The sequence below is a fragment of the Chrysemys picta genome, chromosome 2 (genome assembly GCF_011386835.1).
Source record: "Chrysemys picta bellii isolate R12L10 chromosome 2, ASM1138683v2, whole genome shotgun sequence".
NCBI lineage: Eukaryota > Metazoa > Chordata > Testudines > Emydidae > Chrysemys > Chrysemys picta.
Window position 1 is genome coordinate 89,057,334 of NC_088792.1, and position 19,135 is coordinate 89,076,468.

The 19,135-nt window shown below is 38.6% G+C and overlaps 1 protein-coding gene across 27 annotated transcripts in view; it reads left to right on the forward strand.

Annotated features, from left to right (window-relative positions):
- Positions 1-19,135, forward strand: part of ARPP21 (cAMP regulated phosphoprotein 21) — a 267,880-nt gene that overhangs the window by 139,842 nt on the left and 108,903 nt on the right. For 13 of the 27 annotated variants that reach the window (XM_065583668.1, XM_065583670.1, XM_065583673.1 and 10 more), the window contains exon 10: positions 11,105-11,213. The exons of 3 other annotated variants lie outside the window; for them this stretch is intronic. In XM_065583668.1, coding sequence (XP_065439740.1) covers positions 11,105-11,213 — 109 coding nt within the window. Of the gene's footprint in view, positions 1-11,104; positions 11,214-13,080; positions 13,183-19,135 lie in introns of all 27 variants that reach the window. 11 more of the 27 variants (XM_042860290.2, XM_005302670.5, XM_005302675.5 and 8 more) reach the window with 1 other exon arrangement.

Below are 19,135 nucleotides of genomic sequence, written 5' to 3' on the forward strand. Positions count from 1 at the left end.
TAGTTCAAACGGGAATTAATTTCAGGGATGTTCTATGGCCTTTGTTATGCAGGATGTCAGACTGGATTATCACACTGGTCTCTTCTGGCTTTATAATCTCTGAATCCCCTGCATTTCATCCAGCAATCCTTTTGCAGAGCTGCACAAGCTCCACTGTATCTGGGGTCCACATAGGCTGAATCCAGAGATCAATGCTTTACCCTAACTGTATTGGGCCAAACCTTGAAGTCTTTACTCAGGCAAAATGCTCAATGAGTAACTTTCCTTCACCAGGGGAAATGATGGATTCTCCATCTTTTGATGTCTTTGAGGCTGGAAGGAGGCCTTAATGGAAGATATGATTTAGCCAAATACAAGTTATGCTTTAGCCAAACAAAAGTTATTGGGCTTAATATGAGTGGAACTGTAATGGCCTGTGACATGGTCAGACTAGATGAAGTAATGGGGTGAAAACTTTGGCAGGACAAGGCCTCTGTATGAATGGGCCCTGGCTATTTGCTGATTTCCCAATACCAACAGTCCAGAGCCAGCTCCGCAGGCTGGTTGGGGTGCAGAGGGGGCATAGCCCACCCTCCAGGTGAAGCCATTGTGGACAAATCTCCAGCAGAAGGACCTTGGAGATGTTTAGCTTTCGTGTGGGATAAATTAACACCATTTGTTAGAATCCACTCTTGTTCACCTTGTAAACTATCACGGGGTAACGCCAAATACAGAACTACATTTTTAGCTTTTATATTTTAATTACTTTTATGGTAAATAAAGAATGTATGAAGAGAAAGGAGTTCTGGTTGGATGCTGAGTAAAAAATTACAGTCCTTACCATTAACAAGTTAGCATTGGGATTGGCTTTCCCTTTACTAGAGAGCAGAAGCTATCAGCAGAAACCTTGTGGTAATGTCTGGCAAAGGTAGGCTTTGTAATGATTTTTGCTGTTGAAGTGTCACCATGCCAGAAATGTGGTGACTCATACTGTAAAATAGTCTAATAATGTGTCATTGGCCTTCAGATACTTTAAACACCTTTTTAAGTGGCTTTGTGGTATGTTAAGTTGTGATGGTATAACTGTGTAGTGCTCTAAGTCTTAATAAAATGAATTACATGATAGGAGAACAGAAATCCCCCATTGGTCATCGTGTGACATTAAGGCTAAGATTTTAGAAAACAGGATTAACTCCATATTTAGGCACCTGTCTGATTTTCAAGATCAGTTGAACTGCAGCTCCCAGGTGCCTAAATATGGATTTCAGGTCCTGATTTTAGGCTCCTGTATTTGAGGACTGTAAACTTTAGATAGCTGCATGCTTCCATTACAATAGATGCCCCGTCCTAGTTAGGCGTGGAATTTAGCCTTGTATCATTCAGCTGTGACTTGTTTAATTGATAAATATTCCACCATCTCCAAATGCTGAAATTCACAAAATATTTACATGCCTTCATATTTGAAAATCTTGATTTGGAGGCAAAAATGGTTTCTGCACCATATACAATAGAGTTTTAGTTCAAAGGGGAAAGCACAGAGACAGTAAAACTTACATGAGTTTAATACTCCTGTTCTATAGAGACTTATGGTGTCCTCCAGCATAAATATAAAGCAGGGTCGGCAGATACAGTAGATATTCACAGTGCAAGTAAGGAGAACTACTGTGCCTCAAAACAGAGGTCAATGTGATGTTGGCCTGAGCAGCTGGTTTAATTAAAGAGAAGTACAAATAATGGAAAAATGCAGTAAAATCATTTGAACACCCGAAAAACAATGCCCTAAATCTGCACAACTCCTTTGAATCTACTCTGCAACAGCACTTATCCCATCTCCTTATATTATTACCCTTCTATTGGTATATTTGGATAACACCATGTTGCCAATTGCTCCATTTGCTTGCAGACTGCTGATCCTGCATCCACTCTAATGTATCCTTGTGCACTCTCCTACCACTCTTGCCCTAGCTGCCTGTCATTCCAAGATTTATTCATTTTAGGAGGATTAATGTGCTGTAGCCCATCCAATACATTTATTTTAACCTCCCATTGCAAATGTAAAATGGATTGTAATTTTTACAAGAGTTTCACACAGTGCAGAGATGTTTGTGGATGACTTCTCCGACCACATCCTTATTTCAGCATTTTCTGTGATATGTTATGCACTCTGGCCTACCTAAGACACTGTAGTGCTAAACCATCTTTTCTGCACAAGGTGGGTTTGTTGCCTCTTTTGAAAGCAACTGGTGACAAGCTGTGTGTCACCTTACTGTTGGAAATGTATGCCTTGTAATAAGCATGTATGTACTGTATGGATGTAAGGCAAGCTTTAGAATTCCAGAATGTTTGTGTGCTTTGCTGACCGAATGTGTAAGTCTCTAGTACTATAACATCCAAAGTTCATGCTTGTCTTTTTCATTTGTCCTTTCAGTATGATGTCTGTATTTGGATTTCTTAACCAATCTTCTTTCATTTCAGAGTTAACTTCCAGCATCTTTTTTTTTTTTTAAGTGTAAATGCACTTTAAAAACAAAACTGATAAATATTTCCATAGTCAAAATAATTCCACGCTCTTAACCCAACTATTAAGAATGTCTGTCTGAACAGATTTTTATGAAATTATGTTTCGATATTTCTGGACATGAGCTGTCTAACAAAGAAACCTACTTTACTGAGGCTACTGGTAATTGTTACTCTTTCACAAACTGTGTTCAAAAGCTGCAATTTTGCAGCAAAAATACAATCTGATTATACAGAGGCTACCTCCTTAACATAGTTATGAGGGCTTTGTTTTCTTACAACTTCCAATTGTTGACTTTGAAATTGAAGGACTGTATATCCCTAGATTTGTAAGCAATGGGGAGTTCTCTGGATAGATCCAAAACAGAACGTAATCCTTAGGGGTAAATTCTGCTATCTTTTTACTGGTGTAAATCAAGAATAACTCCATTACAATGGCTGGAGTTACTCCAGATTAAAACCAGCATAAATGATGGTAGAATTTGTTTTGATATGTATTCTTATGTTCTGTGTGATTAATTGCACAGTAATGTTAAAGCTTATTACTCAATTCACTGATGGAAGAAGAGATGCTGGTTTCACAACAGAAAACTTACATAACAGCTTGATGATACTACCACCATTCTATACATCTTTCTCCTCCCACATGGAGGAGCTTACCCACCGTCTCCAAGTTTACTCCCTCCTGAAAATGGGCCTCATTATGCAGTATTTACTCAGGCAAAAGTCTCTTCTCTCCAGTGGGAGTCTTGTCTAAGGATTTCAGGCTCATGTTCAAAGTAATCTCAGAGGTGTACAGGGAAAATATCAGTAGCCAATTTTGGAGTTATGATGAGGAACTCTATTTTTTTTTTTTTGGTTTGAGAACTGCAAAATAAGTGTGTGTGTGTGTGTGTGTGTAAATAAGTAGGGGAGGAAGGGGGCTGGTTCCGTAATACAATTACTACAGTTCAGACCCTGTGTTAACTGTGTGCAAATACAGATAAGTATATTTTTCAGCACTCCAAGGGCACAGAAATAAGAATCCCCTGAGCTTTCACCGGTATCTCAAACTGAATAATGGAACATGAACTACCAGTGCAATGCTGTAGCTATGCAGGCTAACACGATATATGGAGTTGGTGTTACCTCTGTATACAGAATTAGGCTTGGTCTAATTAAAAGTTAGATCAACCTAGCTACATTTGTCAGAGGTGTGGAAAAAACCACACCCCTGATCAGCATAGCTCTGCTGACCTAACTCCAGTGTAGGTACAGCTATATCAATAGATGAAAGCTTCTGTCAACCTAGCTACCATCCTTTGGAAAAGTGATGCTTTTGTCAGCATAGGCTGCATTCACTATGGGGTTATGCCAGGATAGCTATGCCAACATAGCCATGCTGGTATAGTCTCTGTAGTGTAGATGCAGCCTTAGTGAGACCACTACTGGAATACGGTGTCTTCAAAAAGGATGTTTAAAAAAATTGGAAAGGGTTCAGAAAAAACCTATAAGAGTAACTTGAGGTTTGGATAACACACTTGAGACTTAAAAAGCTGATTCTCTTTAGTTTATTCAAGAGATAGTTAAGAGAGAACTTGATCAATTGTTTAAAAGTACCTACATGGGGAAGAGATTTCTGATAGTAGATGTCTCTTTAATACAACAGAAAAAGGCACAATAAGATCAAATGGTTCAAGTTTAAGCTGGACAAATTCAGATTAGAAATAAGGCACATATTTTTAACAATGAGGATAATTAACCATTGGAATTTACCTCTAGAGATAAGGTGGATTTTCCATCCCTTGAAATCTTTAAATTAAGGCAAGATATCTTTCTCAAACACGCGCTCTTGCTCAACCAGAAGTTATAATGAGGTTCTATGATCTGTGTAATGCAAGAGGTCAAACTAGATGATCATAATGGTCCCTTCTGATCTTAAAATCTATGAATCTATTAACTTTAAAAAAATTTGGGAAAGTTTAGCTGAGACCATCTACAGAAAAGGAGATGGAGAGTAACTCATATGGACCTTACTCTTTCCTATTATCTCCTTCCCTTCTTTCCTGCCATGTCACATGTTGTCTGAGGAAGGCATGGCAAATTCCTACTCACTCCTCCAGTATCCGCTCTCATCTTCAGGAAAGAAGCTTGGTACTGTCCTTCAGCATCTGACATCCACTTCCACTATATAGCTGTCTCTGTCCACTCTAGTGGTAAACTGGGATGCTGTGTTCTGCTGTGCCATGGAGTACCACAATAAGCTGTATTACACTTTCCATGGGGCCCTTTTTGCGTTAGGGTGTCCTGGTGGCAGCCATAGCTAGGGAGTGCTGTGGAGCTGTGCTGACAGGGAGTTGTGGGAGGGCAAATGCACCAGTGAAGATTGGGGGGTTCTGCTAGAAGGCAGGCTTGCTGCACTGGCAGAAATATTTAGAGGACTTCTGTGCGGGGAATCTCACAGTAATGATAAAGTGTTAGTGCAGCCAACCCCTTTGTCCCTTCCCTAAAGATTTACCACAGGAGAGGGCAGTCTGGTACTTCAAGAGTAGCGACTGTCAAGAAAACAAAGTACAGACATTGGGCCAGATCCTCTTCTAGTAGAAATTGATTTTGATGATTTCTACCAGCAGAGGAGCCAGCCCAGTAAAATTATCTTTACAAACAGTGCATTCATATTCTGAGGTCTTAAAGGAAGGAGACCTACTGCAAAAATAATTTATATAAGGGTCCATCATTAAACAACTGAAACCACATCATACATAAACACTTCTGAGTAGATTTGTAGCATCCTGGTCAAAGATTCCATTGGCTAATAAAAACCCTTAGATTTAATATACAGTTGCAATAATTGTCCAGACCTAAACTCCTTGGATTGTGTACAAGGTTGTATGGAAAGATACACCTCTAATGATCTACCTGACAATTGTAGGAAACATCAATTGAATTAATGTGCAGGAAGGTGACAAGGCAGTAAACCCATTTAGACTGATCCTGTAGCTGCTAAATTAGATGCACTAACTCCTGTGCTGGGTCATATTGATGAAAACATAGTCGTTACATTCTATCTCCTAACCAAGTCTTTGGATTTTCTTATATGCATGTTAACACAAGAATATAGCCACGTTTATGTACAGGGTAACCAGGAAACACAAGTGCAAGCCTGCATAGAATTTGACAAGTTCAGACAAATTATACTATATCTTTGACCTTTTAAATTGACATTTGCTTAGTACATTTCAGTCTTTTTCTTTAATGCACAATTGCATTGCTGTATTTGATTTTTCACAATGGCCTTATGGAAAGTTTTAAAAATTAGAATAGAACTAAAAGTAGATAAGAACATAAGAACAGCCATACTTGGTCAGACCAATGGTTCATCTAACCCAGTATCCTGTCTTCTGACAGTGGCCAGGAATGAACAGAACGGTTAATCACCATGTGATCCATCCCGTCACCCATTCCCAACTTCTGGCAAACAGAGGCTAGGGACACCATCCCTGCCCATCCTGGCTAAGAGCCATTGATGGACCTATTCACCATGAATTTATCTAGTTATTTTTTGAACACTGTTATAGTCTTGGCCTTCACAACATCCTCTGGCAAGGAGTTCCACAGGATGACTGTGTGTTGTATGAAAAAATACTTCCGTCTGTTTGTTAAACCTGCTGACTATTAATTTCATTTGGTGGCCCCTAATTCTTGTGTTATGAGAAGGAGTAAATAACACTTCCTTATTTACTTTCTCTACACCAGTCATGATTTTACAGACCTCTATCATATCCCCCCTTAGTCGTCTCTTTTCCAAGCTGAAAAGTTCCAGTCTTATTAATCTCTCCTCATATGGCAGGCTGTTGAGCAATAGGAAAGACAGGACTGCACAGTATGCCGCACACTGTCGCACCTGGCATTAATTAACAACCTTGTTGGCATTGATATCTTTGGTAGATGCCAACGAATAAATGGTTATGGAACCAGAATTATCCTTTGACAATGTGAGATAGGTCTTTTAAGGTCAGGCACAGGACACGTTAACAGAGTGGTTTAGGTAAATTAGCGCTTCCACTGTCCCTGCTCTATTTATAAAGTGAATAAATAGGGGACTTCGGTTTCCACTGTTGTCAATCTTGGGCCTTTCTTTAAACACTAAAATCGCTGTGTATATGTATATCTGTATCTTTATATAAATTAATTGATATGTGCTGAATTCATAACAGATAATAGACCTACAACAAAATATACTGTACACATACTATCCCTTTCTGCCATACCTTCCATTAAAAATTATTTTCAATGTATTTTTCTTTTTGGTCTTTTGCTTCATATGGTTAGACTTTCCTACCCCTTAGAATGGAAATGATTCTTTTGTTTACATACTATACTATATGTGGTCTTGAAGGTCAAGGAGCTAAAAATAAGCAATGTCTTCTATGAAACAGATAAATAATTATTCCATAGATTTACAGGAAACTTGTTAGAGAATTTTAGTCAGTACAGTACATATGTTGTTTGTACATCAGATTCAGCTTGTCCTGATTTGGTCTTACAGTAGAAGAGAATAATGACAGAAAAATAATACTGAGTAAGAAATAACCTTTCAAATTTCCTCAAGGAGTAGTACAAGGTATAGGTACACTTCTTTGTTTTCTTCAACTTTACAGTATTGCAAACCCCAAGCAATGAGTCAGACCCCAAAACAAACATGATTGGGTTAAAATATATATATAAAATAATACATTTTAATTTTTTTATTTGTCTGTTGATTTCTAAGCCTTTAAGGTGTGTTTGAGTCATGTTTTCAAGCTTTTCTCTGCAGTCACTAGGGCTGGAACAGGGGTCGGCAACATTTGGCACGTGGCTCGTCAGGCTAAGCACCCTGGTGGGCCAGGCCAGTTTATTTACCTGCTGATGCGGCAGGTTCGGCCGATCGCGGTCCCCACTGGCCGCGGTTTGCTGTCCCGGGCCAATGGGGGCAGCGGGAAGCCGCAGCCAGCACTTCCCGCCGCCCCCATAGACCCGGGATGGCGAATCGCGGCCAGTGGAGGCCGCAATTGGCTAAACCTGCCGCATCAGGACTTGGTCCCACTGAGAAATCTTGGTCCCACTGAAGCCCCAAATTGCAAAACTCCCATCAATTTAAACAGTGTCAGTGTTTCACCCTTCCTTTTTTTGTTTAAATGGAAGTTAACTTTCTTACATTATCACTTGGGGCTAAGTAAAACACCAAATATTCACAAGCAGTAGTGAATAAGTGCAAGCAACGGAGTGTGCAAATTTGTGAATTCACAAATTGAGGTAATTCTTTGAACTGAGTTGGCTTATACCACAACTGAAAATTCATTCCCATGTGTCCACAACCACCCCACGGTTTGGTACATTTTAAAGGCTGTGCTTCAGAATGACTCAGGTATAAGAGAGCTTAAAGAAGAGGGGAAGGTGTTTGTTACAATTCAGGTCCCAAATGAGGTGAATTAGCAGAACGTACTAATGCTATGGCTACCCACATTCAGATTCAGAATTACCGGTATGTTATCTGTCCTTCCCTTTCATGAGCAATGAATTCACTCAAAACTTCTTAAAGTAATGTACCAGATTCCATTGAGTAAATAAAACATGAAATGAAATAATCATAACATATGATCATTGGCAGCCTTATCCTGCAAGCTTTGTGCCTAGGACTCTTATTGGTTTTCATTAGAATTCCCATATTCCATATCTTGCAGGGCTGGGCCTTTGGTCTATATATTGTTCACGTAGTGTGTGAGCCCTTTGGGGCAGGGACTTCCTTTTTGTGAATGTTCTTTTCTGAACGCAGGTGTTTATGTAAGAGTTCATTTTCATTGAAGACTGAGACCTGTAGATTGGTTTAGGTTAGGGTCTTTTGGCCCCATTATACAATTAACAAAGCACATATAATTTTATTGGTAGAAGCATTTTAAAATAATCTTACAGGGTTTTTATGTTATGTTTCTGTTGGGAGATGAAGGTAGTCCCTCAGCATTTCTCATGGAAATTCTTGTTCTGGTCTTTATTTTCTAACTTACTTCTGCATTTTCATTCTAGGCTGAAACCTGGCATCCAAGGCACCGATGTTGCAGGGAGAACCATACGGGCAGATCCTGCAGCAGTACATGAAGTGCCATTGAAGTCAGTAAGGTGCCACATGTGCACAGGGATCTGCCCTTACAGTTCCCCTTTCAAGATCAAGGCCCAATATCTCAGCCTTGTATTTTTGTTTAATTTAGGAAATAACCTGTTTGAATTTTCTTTGTGGGTTTAAGAATGAATGAATGAATATATAAATAAATGAAGTTACTGGATTGGGATCATATTTTGTACTCATGCTTCCCAAAATGACCTGTGGAGAGGTGGACTTAGCAACGGCTTAATTCATCATAATGGTGGTCTCTTCATTTTTGGTATTTTATTTAAAAATACAGAATTAAAAGAATGTTAAAGTATGAATCTACATGAATAAGACATTTGTATAAAGCAGTAATTACAGAGGATATTTACCAAATGGATTTTAAAAGTCTATTTTCTTGACTTTGATACAATTAGATCATTTGTTTTTTCCCTCTTTCTTTTGTTCAGTAAACCCCAGACAAACTGAAACACTCAAAATATAGATTTACAACTATAAGCTCCACACTGGCCCTCCCTCCAGTCCTAATGCAGTGGTTTTATCTGTTTGTCCTTTAATTGTGCTGTCACTTATGGAAGATAGATTATATATTTTTTTAACCTCTGAACTTTTTCACTTGCTCATTTTAAAGCAGAATTTTTGAGGGTCTCTTCTTCTCCTGACAATTTAAGTATAATACCCATTAATGGGAATGAAGGCAGAATATAACCTGTAATATCCTATTTACATTGGTAGGCTTTCTCTTTACAAGCAGCATCACTGCACTGTACTGTCCATTACAGTAGAAAACTATACAAGTGAGCACACACCTTTGCACTTTCCAGAAATCTTCAGAAAAGAACAAAGTGGGACACCAGGAGAATCTGAAACTTTCTATGTTATGGACCCAATTTCCAGTGGTGCTGATTAGCCACAACTCCTGTAGAGGTATGTTGAATTATTGGATGCTCAGTATCTCTGGAAATCGGGTCACTGTTTTCTGAACCAAATTGCAGTCTTTGCACAAAAATGAAGGCCGTGAACAGAAGTTATTGGAGCCCTCCAAAATTCACGTAAATTCATAAATAAAAGCATGTCAGGAAAGTTACCACCTTGTGAGTTTTGCATTTACCATAGTTCATTACAAGCTTTTCCTGTACATTTGGTAATTAATTGTAATGTGGCACAAATATGTGTTATGTTTCTCTCTGGTATAACTCCAACACTGTGCATTATAATCAGCAGAGTGTTAGTTTGAACAGTGTGTCAGTAAAATGGTGGTTGATTTGTACATCTGGATTAAAACAGAATTTTTGAATGTAAAAGGTTGTGAGGATTTTTTGGCATTATTTTACAGTACTGATTTTTGAATTTTTGAAAAGACAAGATAAGATAAATTCTGTCTCCAGTTTCCTCACGGTACAGCCATTAATGTCAATGGGAATTTTGCACACAGTTTGGGTGCATCATTGTACGGTGTATGATCCCTAAGTACTCTGTTCTTCACTGACCAACATAAATTTCCTGTTAACACTATCAAAATTAACACACGTGTGCCAAGGGGCAGATGAGCCCCTTTCTTTAGATAAGTTTTGTATTCCCAGAATTGTGATGCTATTGAATTAGCAGTCTGTCATCACATCACAAAATGTATTTCTATTTTGTTAACCAATTTATGGTATAATGAAGCCTTGGCAGACAACTCAAAAGCAGGACATTAAGACCAGACACAAGATGAAGTATATCAGGAAGAATGAAATGTCACTAAAAGAAACAAATTCTGATAATTGTTAGCTCCAGGACATGAGACACTTCTTAGCATTTCCTTTTTATACCAGGTGGAGAAGAATACAGAGCAGTTATTCCCAGTTACTGAACCTAGAAATGTTAAGCTCTTAGCCAGCAGTATTTGGCCATTAAAAAAAAAAAAGCCTGGATGAGTTTAAAATCAATTGGTTAATCAATACTATGTGATTGTTCTGAAATATTTCCCCGTTTATGAGCCACTAGATAATTATTTGTTTAAACAAAATACCACTAGGTCCTCCCCAATTACCAGTTTGATTTATTAGGAGTGAGAAGTTCTATAAAAATATTTCTATCAGTTTTTCCTTGTTTATAAATGTGGGTAAGCTATATTCAGCTGCAGCTTAGCTGGAGGTCAGGACAACTGAAGGAACAAATTAACATATTGTATGTTAACTTGTTTTCTTGTCCTTCAGTCACAGGGGTTGATGAGGCTGAGTATCTTAATGACTGAGACTTTGCATTCACATGCCTTTCTACATAACAACAACAAAAGATATTTATAGTAATAACAGTTAGCTGCATTAGAACCTCATCAGACAGCTGTAGTCAGTATCTCCCAACCACAACAAATATAAACTAATTTTGCACTAAGTGGCTCTGTGAAAAACAAAGAGCACCGAGAATTAAAACAAACAAACAAACAAAAAACCCAACGAAGCAGATTTTTTTTATTGATATGTTTTACTTTGCTGGCAGACCAGAGCAAAGGTTTTCTGAACATTTAAAAGATGAAAAAGGTGAAGAATCCCAGAAGCGATTTATCTTGAAGCGAGATAACTCTAGTATTGATAAAGAAGACAATCAGGTTGGTTCTCGGTTCGAGAGTTGCTGAAATTTGTTCTGTTTCGAAGGTGGGCTGACTGATGTTATTGTTGTTCTTTTGTTGTTGCTCCCCCCTTCCGCTTACCTTTCCTCATCCCTCACCCCACCCCACTCCTCCTCTTTGGCATACAGTGGAGAGCATCAAGCCCTAGTGTGGTTGCTTTAGCAGTGGCAGTGTGTGGGTTTGCATGGGTGGTTTGCTTGGCACAGGACTTGCTGCATGTTGAAAGGGGGTTGGAATGTCAAAGGTTCCAAGCGGTTGGAAGGCTTTGTCAGTCGCATTTCCAAATGTCTGTGTGACTATGGCAGTTGTTCCACTCCCTACAGCTTTATCCTTCAGTTATATACTCCCACACGTATACACACATACAGATCTGGATATCAGTATGGACCGAAGATAACTGAGATAGCCATAAAGGAGGACAAATCTCTCAAAGATGTTATAGTGAGGCCAGGTTGATTTTGAAACCATCCTAAAATAAGTTTTGATCCTCCCTACCCTCCCTCCCCCCCCCAAAAAATAGCAGTTTAATCTTTTAGTTCCTGTCCCTCCCTTGTCCCAATCACATTTTATTGTCTATGTAACTTATTTGCTTGTTTTGCATGTATTGTGGCAGAACTTTTCCCTTCCGTGTGTTGCTTGTGACACAACACTGTTATCTTAGACATGTCTGATACATTACATGTAGGAGAGTGTCAGGGAGCTGTGTGTTTGCACACCACTGAAATTCAGCATTTAAAAAAAAAACCCTGCTAAAAGTAAGCATTGTGTTCATAAAATCATTTTAATCCAGTGCAAAATGTATACATGACAAAACAAGAAAATCAAAAGGGGTTGTAACACTGGAATTGCTTTTCTGAGAAAATTCCTACAGGTAAGACAGTGTGTGCTTTGTCATTCAGGTTATCATTACTGTGATAGATTCCAGTGAATCTCTCAAAGCCATTGAGTGCCTCTCTGCCTCCTGCTTCTAATTAGAGACTATTTTTCTTTTTTCCTTTTACCTTCAGCTGTGTGTAGTAGCTTTCCCAGCTACACTGCATCTCAGTTGGCTTTGAAAAAAAGGTTTAGTGAGTAATGGATGTGGGAGCGGACCAAAGGCAAGCAGCATGATCATATACACAAAACATTGTGTGGGAGAAGGAGCAGCGCTGCAGTTAAAATCTAATTGCAAGCAAGGTGTTTCATGAAGGGTGTTTTTCCCCCCCACCCCCATTATGTTCATGTACTGTTGTGGTCTAAAATGTTGATCATTAAAAGGCTTAAATGGCTCTTTTCCCCCACTAAGTTGAATTAAAGGCTAGGCTTGGTACTGAAAGGGTTAAAAATCTTGTGCAAAATATTCTGGAAAGCATAATTTATCATCATCGTGATAGATGTAATCTTTTAGGGTTCTTAGTGTTTTATCATCAGTTCCTACCATTTAGTTTCCCTATGCTTTTGCTTGGCTTCATGGATGGTTAGGTATTCTGTGCCTCTTCCTTCCCCACAGCCAGTAGGGAAGATAAAAAAAATCTGCCTTTTCCTGATCAGTCAGAAGCAAAAGGCATGGGATGAAGAGGTCTTGATTCAGGACTGCAGGCTCACAAAAGTCATGCACAAAACCTTATTTCAGCCACTTGATCTAGGAACACTCCAGCAGTGTCTAGCTTGAGAGCCTAGGGTACCCAGCATAACACGGTGGTTCACACTCCCCCTCAGAATTGAAAGCTATCCGTTTTGTACTTCTTCTTCTTTTTTTTTTTCTTTTTTTTTTACGGGAACATTTATTATTCTTAGCTGACAGTTTCTAAACTGCAGTTTTTAACAGCTCAACTTATATAACCCTCCTGATTTTGTTTCTGCTCAGCAAAACAGAATTCATCCATTTAGAGATGACAGACGAAGTAAATCAATTGAAGAGAGAGAAGAGGAGTATCAGAGAGTGAGGGAGAGAATATTTGCACAAGATGTGAGTAGTTGTTTTAATTGCCTCTTTGGTGCCATATCTTTATCAGTAGTCAGACAGTATCCTCCCCCTCTGACATTGACACTGCAGCAAGATTGCACTGTGTAGCTGGAGATGGTAGCGGAAGATGATTAAACCAAAGGGTGTAAAATGAGTTCAAGGGATACCTAGATTGGTTTCTGGAGCAGGAGGTGATCGAGAGCTCTAGTGAAAAAGGAGGAAGGTAGAAGGAAGATTAGCCAAAACACGGCAGGCATGTTGGTCTAAATGGCCTTTTCCTGTTTCTGGAAATGTTTGTGTGTGCGCAGTGTAGGTTTCGTTCTGTTCAGTATTATAATGCTTGCAAGCAGAAGAGCAGTGATTTAAATGGACACTCTCAACTAATTTAAGCCTCATATTTGCCATTGCTTAAACTTGCTCAGATCTGTCAATCTATTTGTTTTTTTGTTTTTGTCAGTTCAACAACTCTGGAAGCAAGACATTAAAAACAATCAAAAGCCACTGGTTATGCATGACCTTTCAATATTTAGCTGCACTGACCAACTAAGTAGTAAAGGGAACATAGGTTAATGAAGAAACTCTATTTTTTCTGTCAAAAACAATGATGTTGGAAGACAATAAAGGGAGTAAAACAAAAAGAGGCAAAATAATCCCAGCTTTACTGGGGGGTGGGGGTGGGGGTTGGGAATCAAAGTTTACCAAATAAAATTGAGTAAAATTACTAGGTAAAGACACGCAAATGTCAAACTTCTATGGCTTCATCCCCATTCTCCTTAAATACATAAATTGATTAGGTCCTGTCTGCAGCCAGTTCCCCTTCTTTCTGGGTTCACTATATTACCCCATAATTTCCCAGTGGGATGTATGGATCAGCTCTGACAGGGTGCTGTGAAGATAGTGTCTTCCAAGAGAACATGCCTGCTTCTTTCACTGGTTCATGTCGCATCTCAATGGAGGTTTCACCAGTTCAAGGAATATGGGAACCTGAATTAAAAAAAAAATCAGTATAAATCATACTGGCAAAACAAACAAACTATGCAAAATTGTTTTTGACAGTGTCCTTTTAAATTAGAGCTGTTCACATGTCACAGAAGGAATCGTGTTGCTTTTAGATGATTTTTTTTAAGCTTGATGCTTACAAGTTCTTCTGATTGTCTTTGTTTTAAGCAGAATATACTGTAAATATGTGAGTGTGTATTGTCTCACTTCTGACTTCACTTATATGTAACGTCTCTACTTAGCAAGTAGTCCACTGATTATAAAATGCAATTTGGGAGGGAAAATTATGCACAGATATTCAGCATAGTATTCTCTGTTCTTGTGGCCTGAGAAAATCCCAGTGTTAGCTGGCTCTTTGTTTTTATTTTCACTTCAGTATAGCAGCCTAATGTCAATACAGCTGCAATATAAATTCTAGAAATGGCTGTGTCCTTGTTTGTCTGCTATAAGCGAATTACTGTTTTTGACTTCATACAAAGGAGCATACCTTAAAAATGGATAACTGCAGGGGATAGAGAGGGGATAGATTTGGAACATGGCAACAAGTGACAAGGTAGGGAAAGGTGCTGCTAGAGTGACTTAGTTTGTGCATCATAAGGGCAGCTAGAAGCAGAGAATGTGGCCCTAAGTGTTCATGAAAGACGTGGTGAGATTCTGAATTATTAAGCATTCATCCCAAAATACGCTGCTGTGTTTGTTGTTTATTTCGATATTTTTACCTTCAGTTTGAAAGACAAATGCAAGTGGTGAGAATTTTAATTGCTGTAACTAGAAGGTTGATGTGATCTGTCAGGTTAGCCAAGAAAGGGTTTTATCATGAGTAAAAACATGGCTTGTGGCAGGAGCTATATCAATGGATTAGGACTGCGCCTTTTTTAAAGGTTAGCAATGCAGATATCTCTCCCTCTCTCTCTCTTTCTCTCTCTCTCATATACACTCATTTGCTTTCTCTCTCTACTTATTGCAGGTATTAGTGAGCCATCAATAAATCATATTGCTGTATTTCAGCAGGCTACACTAATGATGCAAATAACTAAGTATTTCTTTGCTGTGCTGCAAAGTGGAGCATGCCTCACAGATGAGAGCCTCTCTGGCATGGTAGAAATATTTATATGTGGTGGTAGACATTGTAATATATTCTTTATTTTCAATTTTAGAAATGACCACAATTGACTGCCTACCATATATAGCCACTTACATATAGCACTTTATATTTTTAAAGCCCTCTACAATCATTAACTAATCAGTTTTCACAACACATCTGTGAGGTAGGTACCTAAGCATTATTGTCCCTCAAATTGTAGATGGAAAAAGTGAGGTGCAGAAGTGACATGCCTGACGTACAGTTTTATTACCCTTTTGCTATTCACATCACTGTAGTTAAATTTGTGTTAATACCCTGATTGTGAACCTTAGAAAATGTATTAAAATGCATCACTTCTAATTACAGTGTGTCTGAAGAGGTGTCCCAAATGCAGCTGATGGTGTCCTAAGATGATTGCTATAACACCAAATTGTAAATATTTGTTTCAGGTTGAAACCATTTGGGTGAGATTTCAGTCCAGGAGAAAACTTTGTTGAACAAAATTGAAAAGAAAAAAAATGAATCTAAAGCTCTAGACATGTTTCAGATGTTATATCTGCTTTTCAGACTCAAAAATAATTAATGAATATGCTCCTGCTTACTCTGCAGCAGGCTGGACATAAAACCTGCATCAAATTCTCTTCATTCTGCAGCACTCCAGTGCATCATACTAGAAATTATGCACAGCTTCATTTTAAATTTAAATTGGAGGTTTTAATGAATTAAATATGACAATGTAATGCCATCTGTACAATATTCCTTATGACATTTCTTTCAATATTAATGTCACTTTAATTAATGCTTTTCCCCACATTTTCCGTACGCTGCACATTTTTGTATTGATGATGCATAACTGCATCATCAGTGTTAGGGGGAACTGGATGTTTTGGCAATGGGATAGCAGACAATTGGAACTTTTGGCATTTGGGGAAGCACAACGAGTTGTTTGAGGTTGTAGGAGAAGCACATTAATTTGATGTTTCCGCTAAAATGTGCGGTAAGAAAATTGTTAACATGGGCCATTTTAATTGCCATTATTAGTTCTCAGAATCAACAACACACTGAGATAGTTGGGGAGCTTCCCACCTTCTAGAAACCTTTCAGGCTGCCAGCAATAAAACATTGCCTTGGTTACGTTAGGTTCACATTTTTCAAGGCTATTTTTAAACTATGAGGACTAGAAACATATATTTTTAATGAAAGCTTCATTTCAGTTCTGCAACAATGGGAGGGGTCTACAGCAAATTGCACTGCAGCAGAATTGCAGAAAACACAGGGCCCTGAATATGGATGTCTATTAATCCAAATTACGTTATAATTGCTGTTAGCATTTTGAAAAATAATTGGCCAAGATATTAAAGGTTGGTGAGATAATATCTCATTGGACCAATTATGTTGGTGAAAGAGACAAGCTTTTGAGTTTCACCACTAAAGATGTATCCTTGTGAGTGTGTACATATTAGGGGAAAAAGTGTTTTTTTTACCACATAGCACATGCTGCAATTCTAGTGAAAACAATGGGGCTGTAGTTTACACAGGATTTAACAGGTTCAAGTAAACAATAGTAGGGAGCCTACTGTTTACCTCCCCATGCTAACGTGTGAAAACTGCAAACTGCCTTGTCCATGCTAAGATATTACTGTCTGCTAATTACCCTGTTATCTAACACATGGTGAAAAACTTCACTCTGTTCCTAGTGAAGACAAGACCGAAGAATAGGCTGTTAGAGCTTATGTATGTCCCTCTGGAGGAAAAAAATGCTGTGGGACTGCTAAAAATGGGGTTGCAAATGAATGGATAAAATATTGGTTCCAGAAGTAAGGACAATCATAGAACCTGAATGGAAGTTTTGAGTGTGTAGGAACTGCAAGGGTCCTTAGGAAGTGAGGAAATAATCTTGTGTAACATTTTTCCCATTCTAGATTTGTTTTGACTTCCCTTAGATCTGTAGCGGGCAGCAAGGTGATTTAAAAGCTATGCTGTGGTTATTTAAGCTTTCCCTGGGACTTTAAATTGAGAGTTATTGATACTGCAGAAAAGGAAAGTGAATCTTGACCTTCTAGTAGCTAAATTGCTACCCAAAGCTTTTAAGCCCTCTTATTTTTAATAATAAGGATAATATAATAAAAATGTGTCTGTCTTCTGTGCAATGGAGCCCCACATCAGCCTTGAAAAATGGATATTACAGGAATTGTATGGCCTTGTGCCAGCTTCTGCAGCATGGAAGATGAACGGAGTTTTCATTGCATCTATCCATAAGGCTGTAATGCAGATTACACTGATACTCTTCAAGATACTGAAGAGGTAACAGACATCTCTCAAGTTTTTAATAAAATGTAAATCCTTGGTGCTTATTTATCCTTATGCCTGACATGAACAGCAGCAATGCTCCTGAGCAAATTTTTTCAAAACATGGCCTCCGTGGGCATTTACAGCTTTGCTTGGGTAGTCATCTGCATACACACATTAGCAGATTGACAGTGCAAAAGCTCATGGTGCACAAAACTCGTATGTGTGCAGTTGCAGGACAAAGTGAGGCCTCTTTGAAAATTTGGTCCATCCTGTCTATGCAGACAGGAAAACCATTGTGTTAAGAGTTGGAATAAGATGACTTTTTTGCTTTTCATCTTCATTAGAAAGAGAAGAAAATGTACTTTTTGGCAACCTGTTTGACAGGTTTGTTAATATTAGGGAAGGGGCCTCTTAAGAATGGGAGAAGAGGGTGTGGAGCAATTGTACAAAGGAACCCAGTGCTCCATAGTGAAAAGGCATGTGACTCCACTTAGGCCTCTCAGCCTGGGGTGAAAACCTGGCCCTGTTAAAATCAATGAGAGTTTTGTCATTGACTTTAGTGGGGCCAGGATTTTACCCTTGGTATCCTGAGGGTTTGCCTTACAGAGAAAAGAACTCGCCACCGATCCACCCCACTAGTCCTGCTCATTTAGTTAGGATCCTGTATGGGATCCAGTTTGGGAAGCCCATGCCACTGAAGCTATACAATTAATAAGAACTATTGGACACATTTTCTATTAAACTATGCCCACCCAATATACTCTGACAACAATACTAAATGGAAGGATTACAATAACTGCATTATTTTAAATTGTGGGACAAATTCTCTGCTGGTGAAAATTGCCATAATATTTCAATAGAGCTAAGCTCAGTTTACACCGGCAGAGAATTTGGCCTTGTATATTTGATGAAGCCCAGGAATGGACACAAATGTGTTCAGCTTTTAGCCAGCAAGTCATGAATCAATCCTGTTGAAAATAGGAACATACTAAATAAATGCACTTTCTATGGCATTAGAATTTGACATGCCCGATGATTGCATGCTATTATTCCATGAACCCAGTCCCATTGTTATGGAAGTAATGGACCTGATCTCCCCTCTTTTCCACTCTTTCCTTTTGTTTAAATTCAGTGGAAGGACTATCTGTCTTTTCTTCAGTACCTCATGGAGATATAATCCAATGACAACAACTGTGCGCTTGGTGTAATGAACATGAAATAGGAGGGAAATGAAAAAAATCAAAGGGAGAGAGAATTATTCATGGGAAATTGAGCACAGCTTCATTTCTCAACATAAAAAATTAAGGAATGTTAAAAGAACTGCATACTTGCCAGTAGGATTGATTTCTTCCTACTCTCTCACCTTGGCCAAAATCTAAATCCTCCAAGAGAGGTCTTTTTACAATGTTTTTATTTTATGTCTCAGTACCAGGTGCATTTGTTTCCTCTCTGTTTGTGAAATTAAATTATGTAATATTTTCTAAGTATTACAGCATCTCCACTCCCTTGCAGAACTGTACTCATTTTGCATGCTTTTCTCCCATTTGTCCTCCTCCCCTGCAGCTATGTGTTATGGTGTCA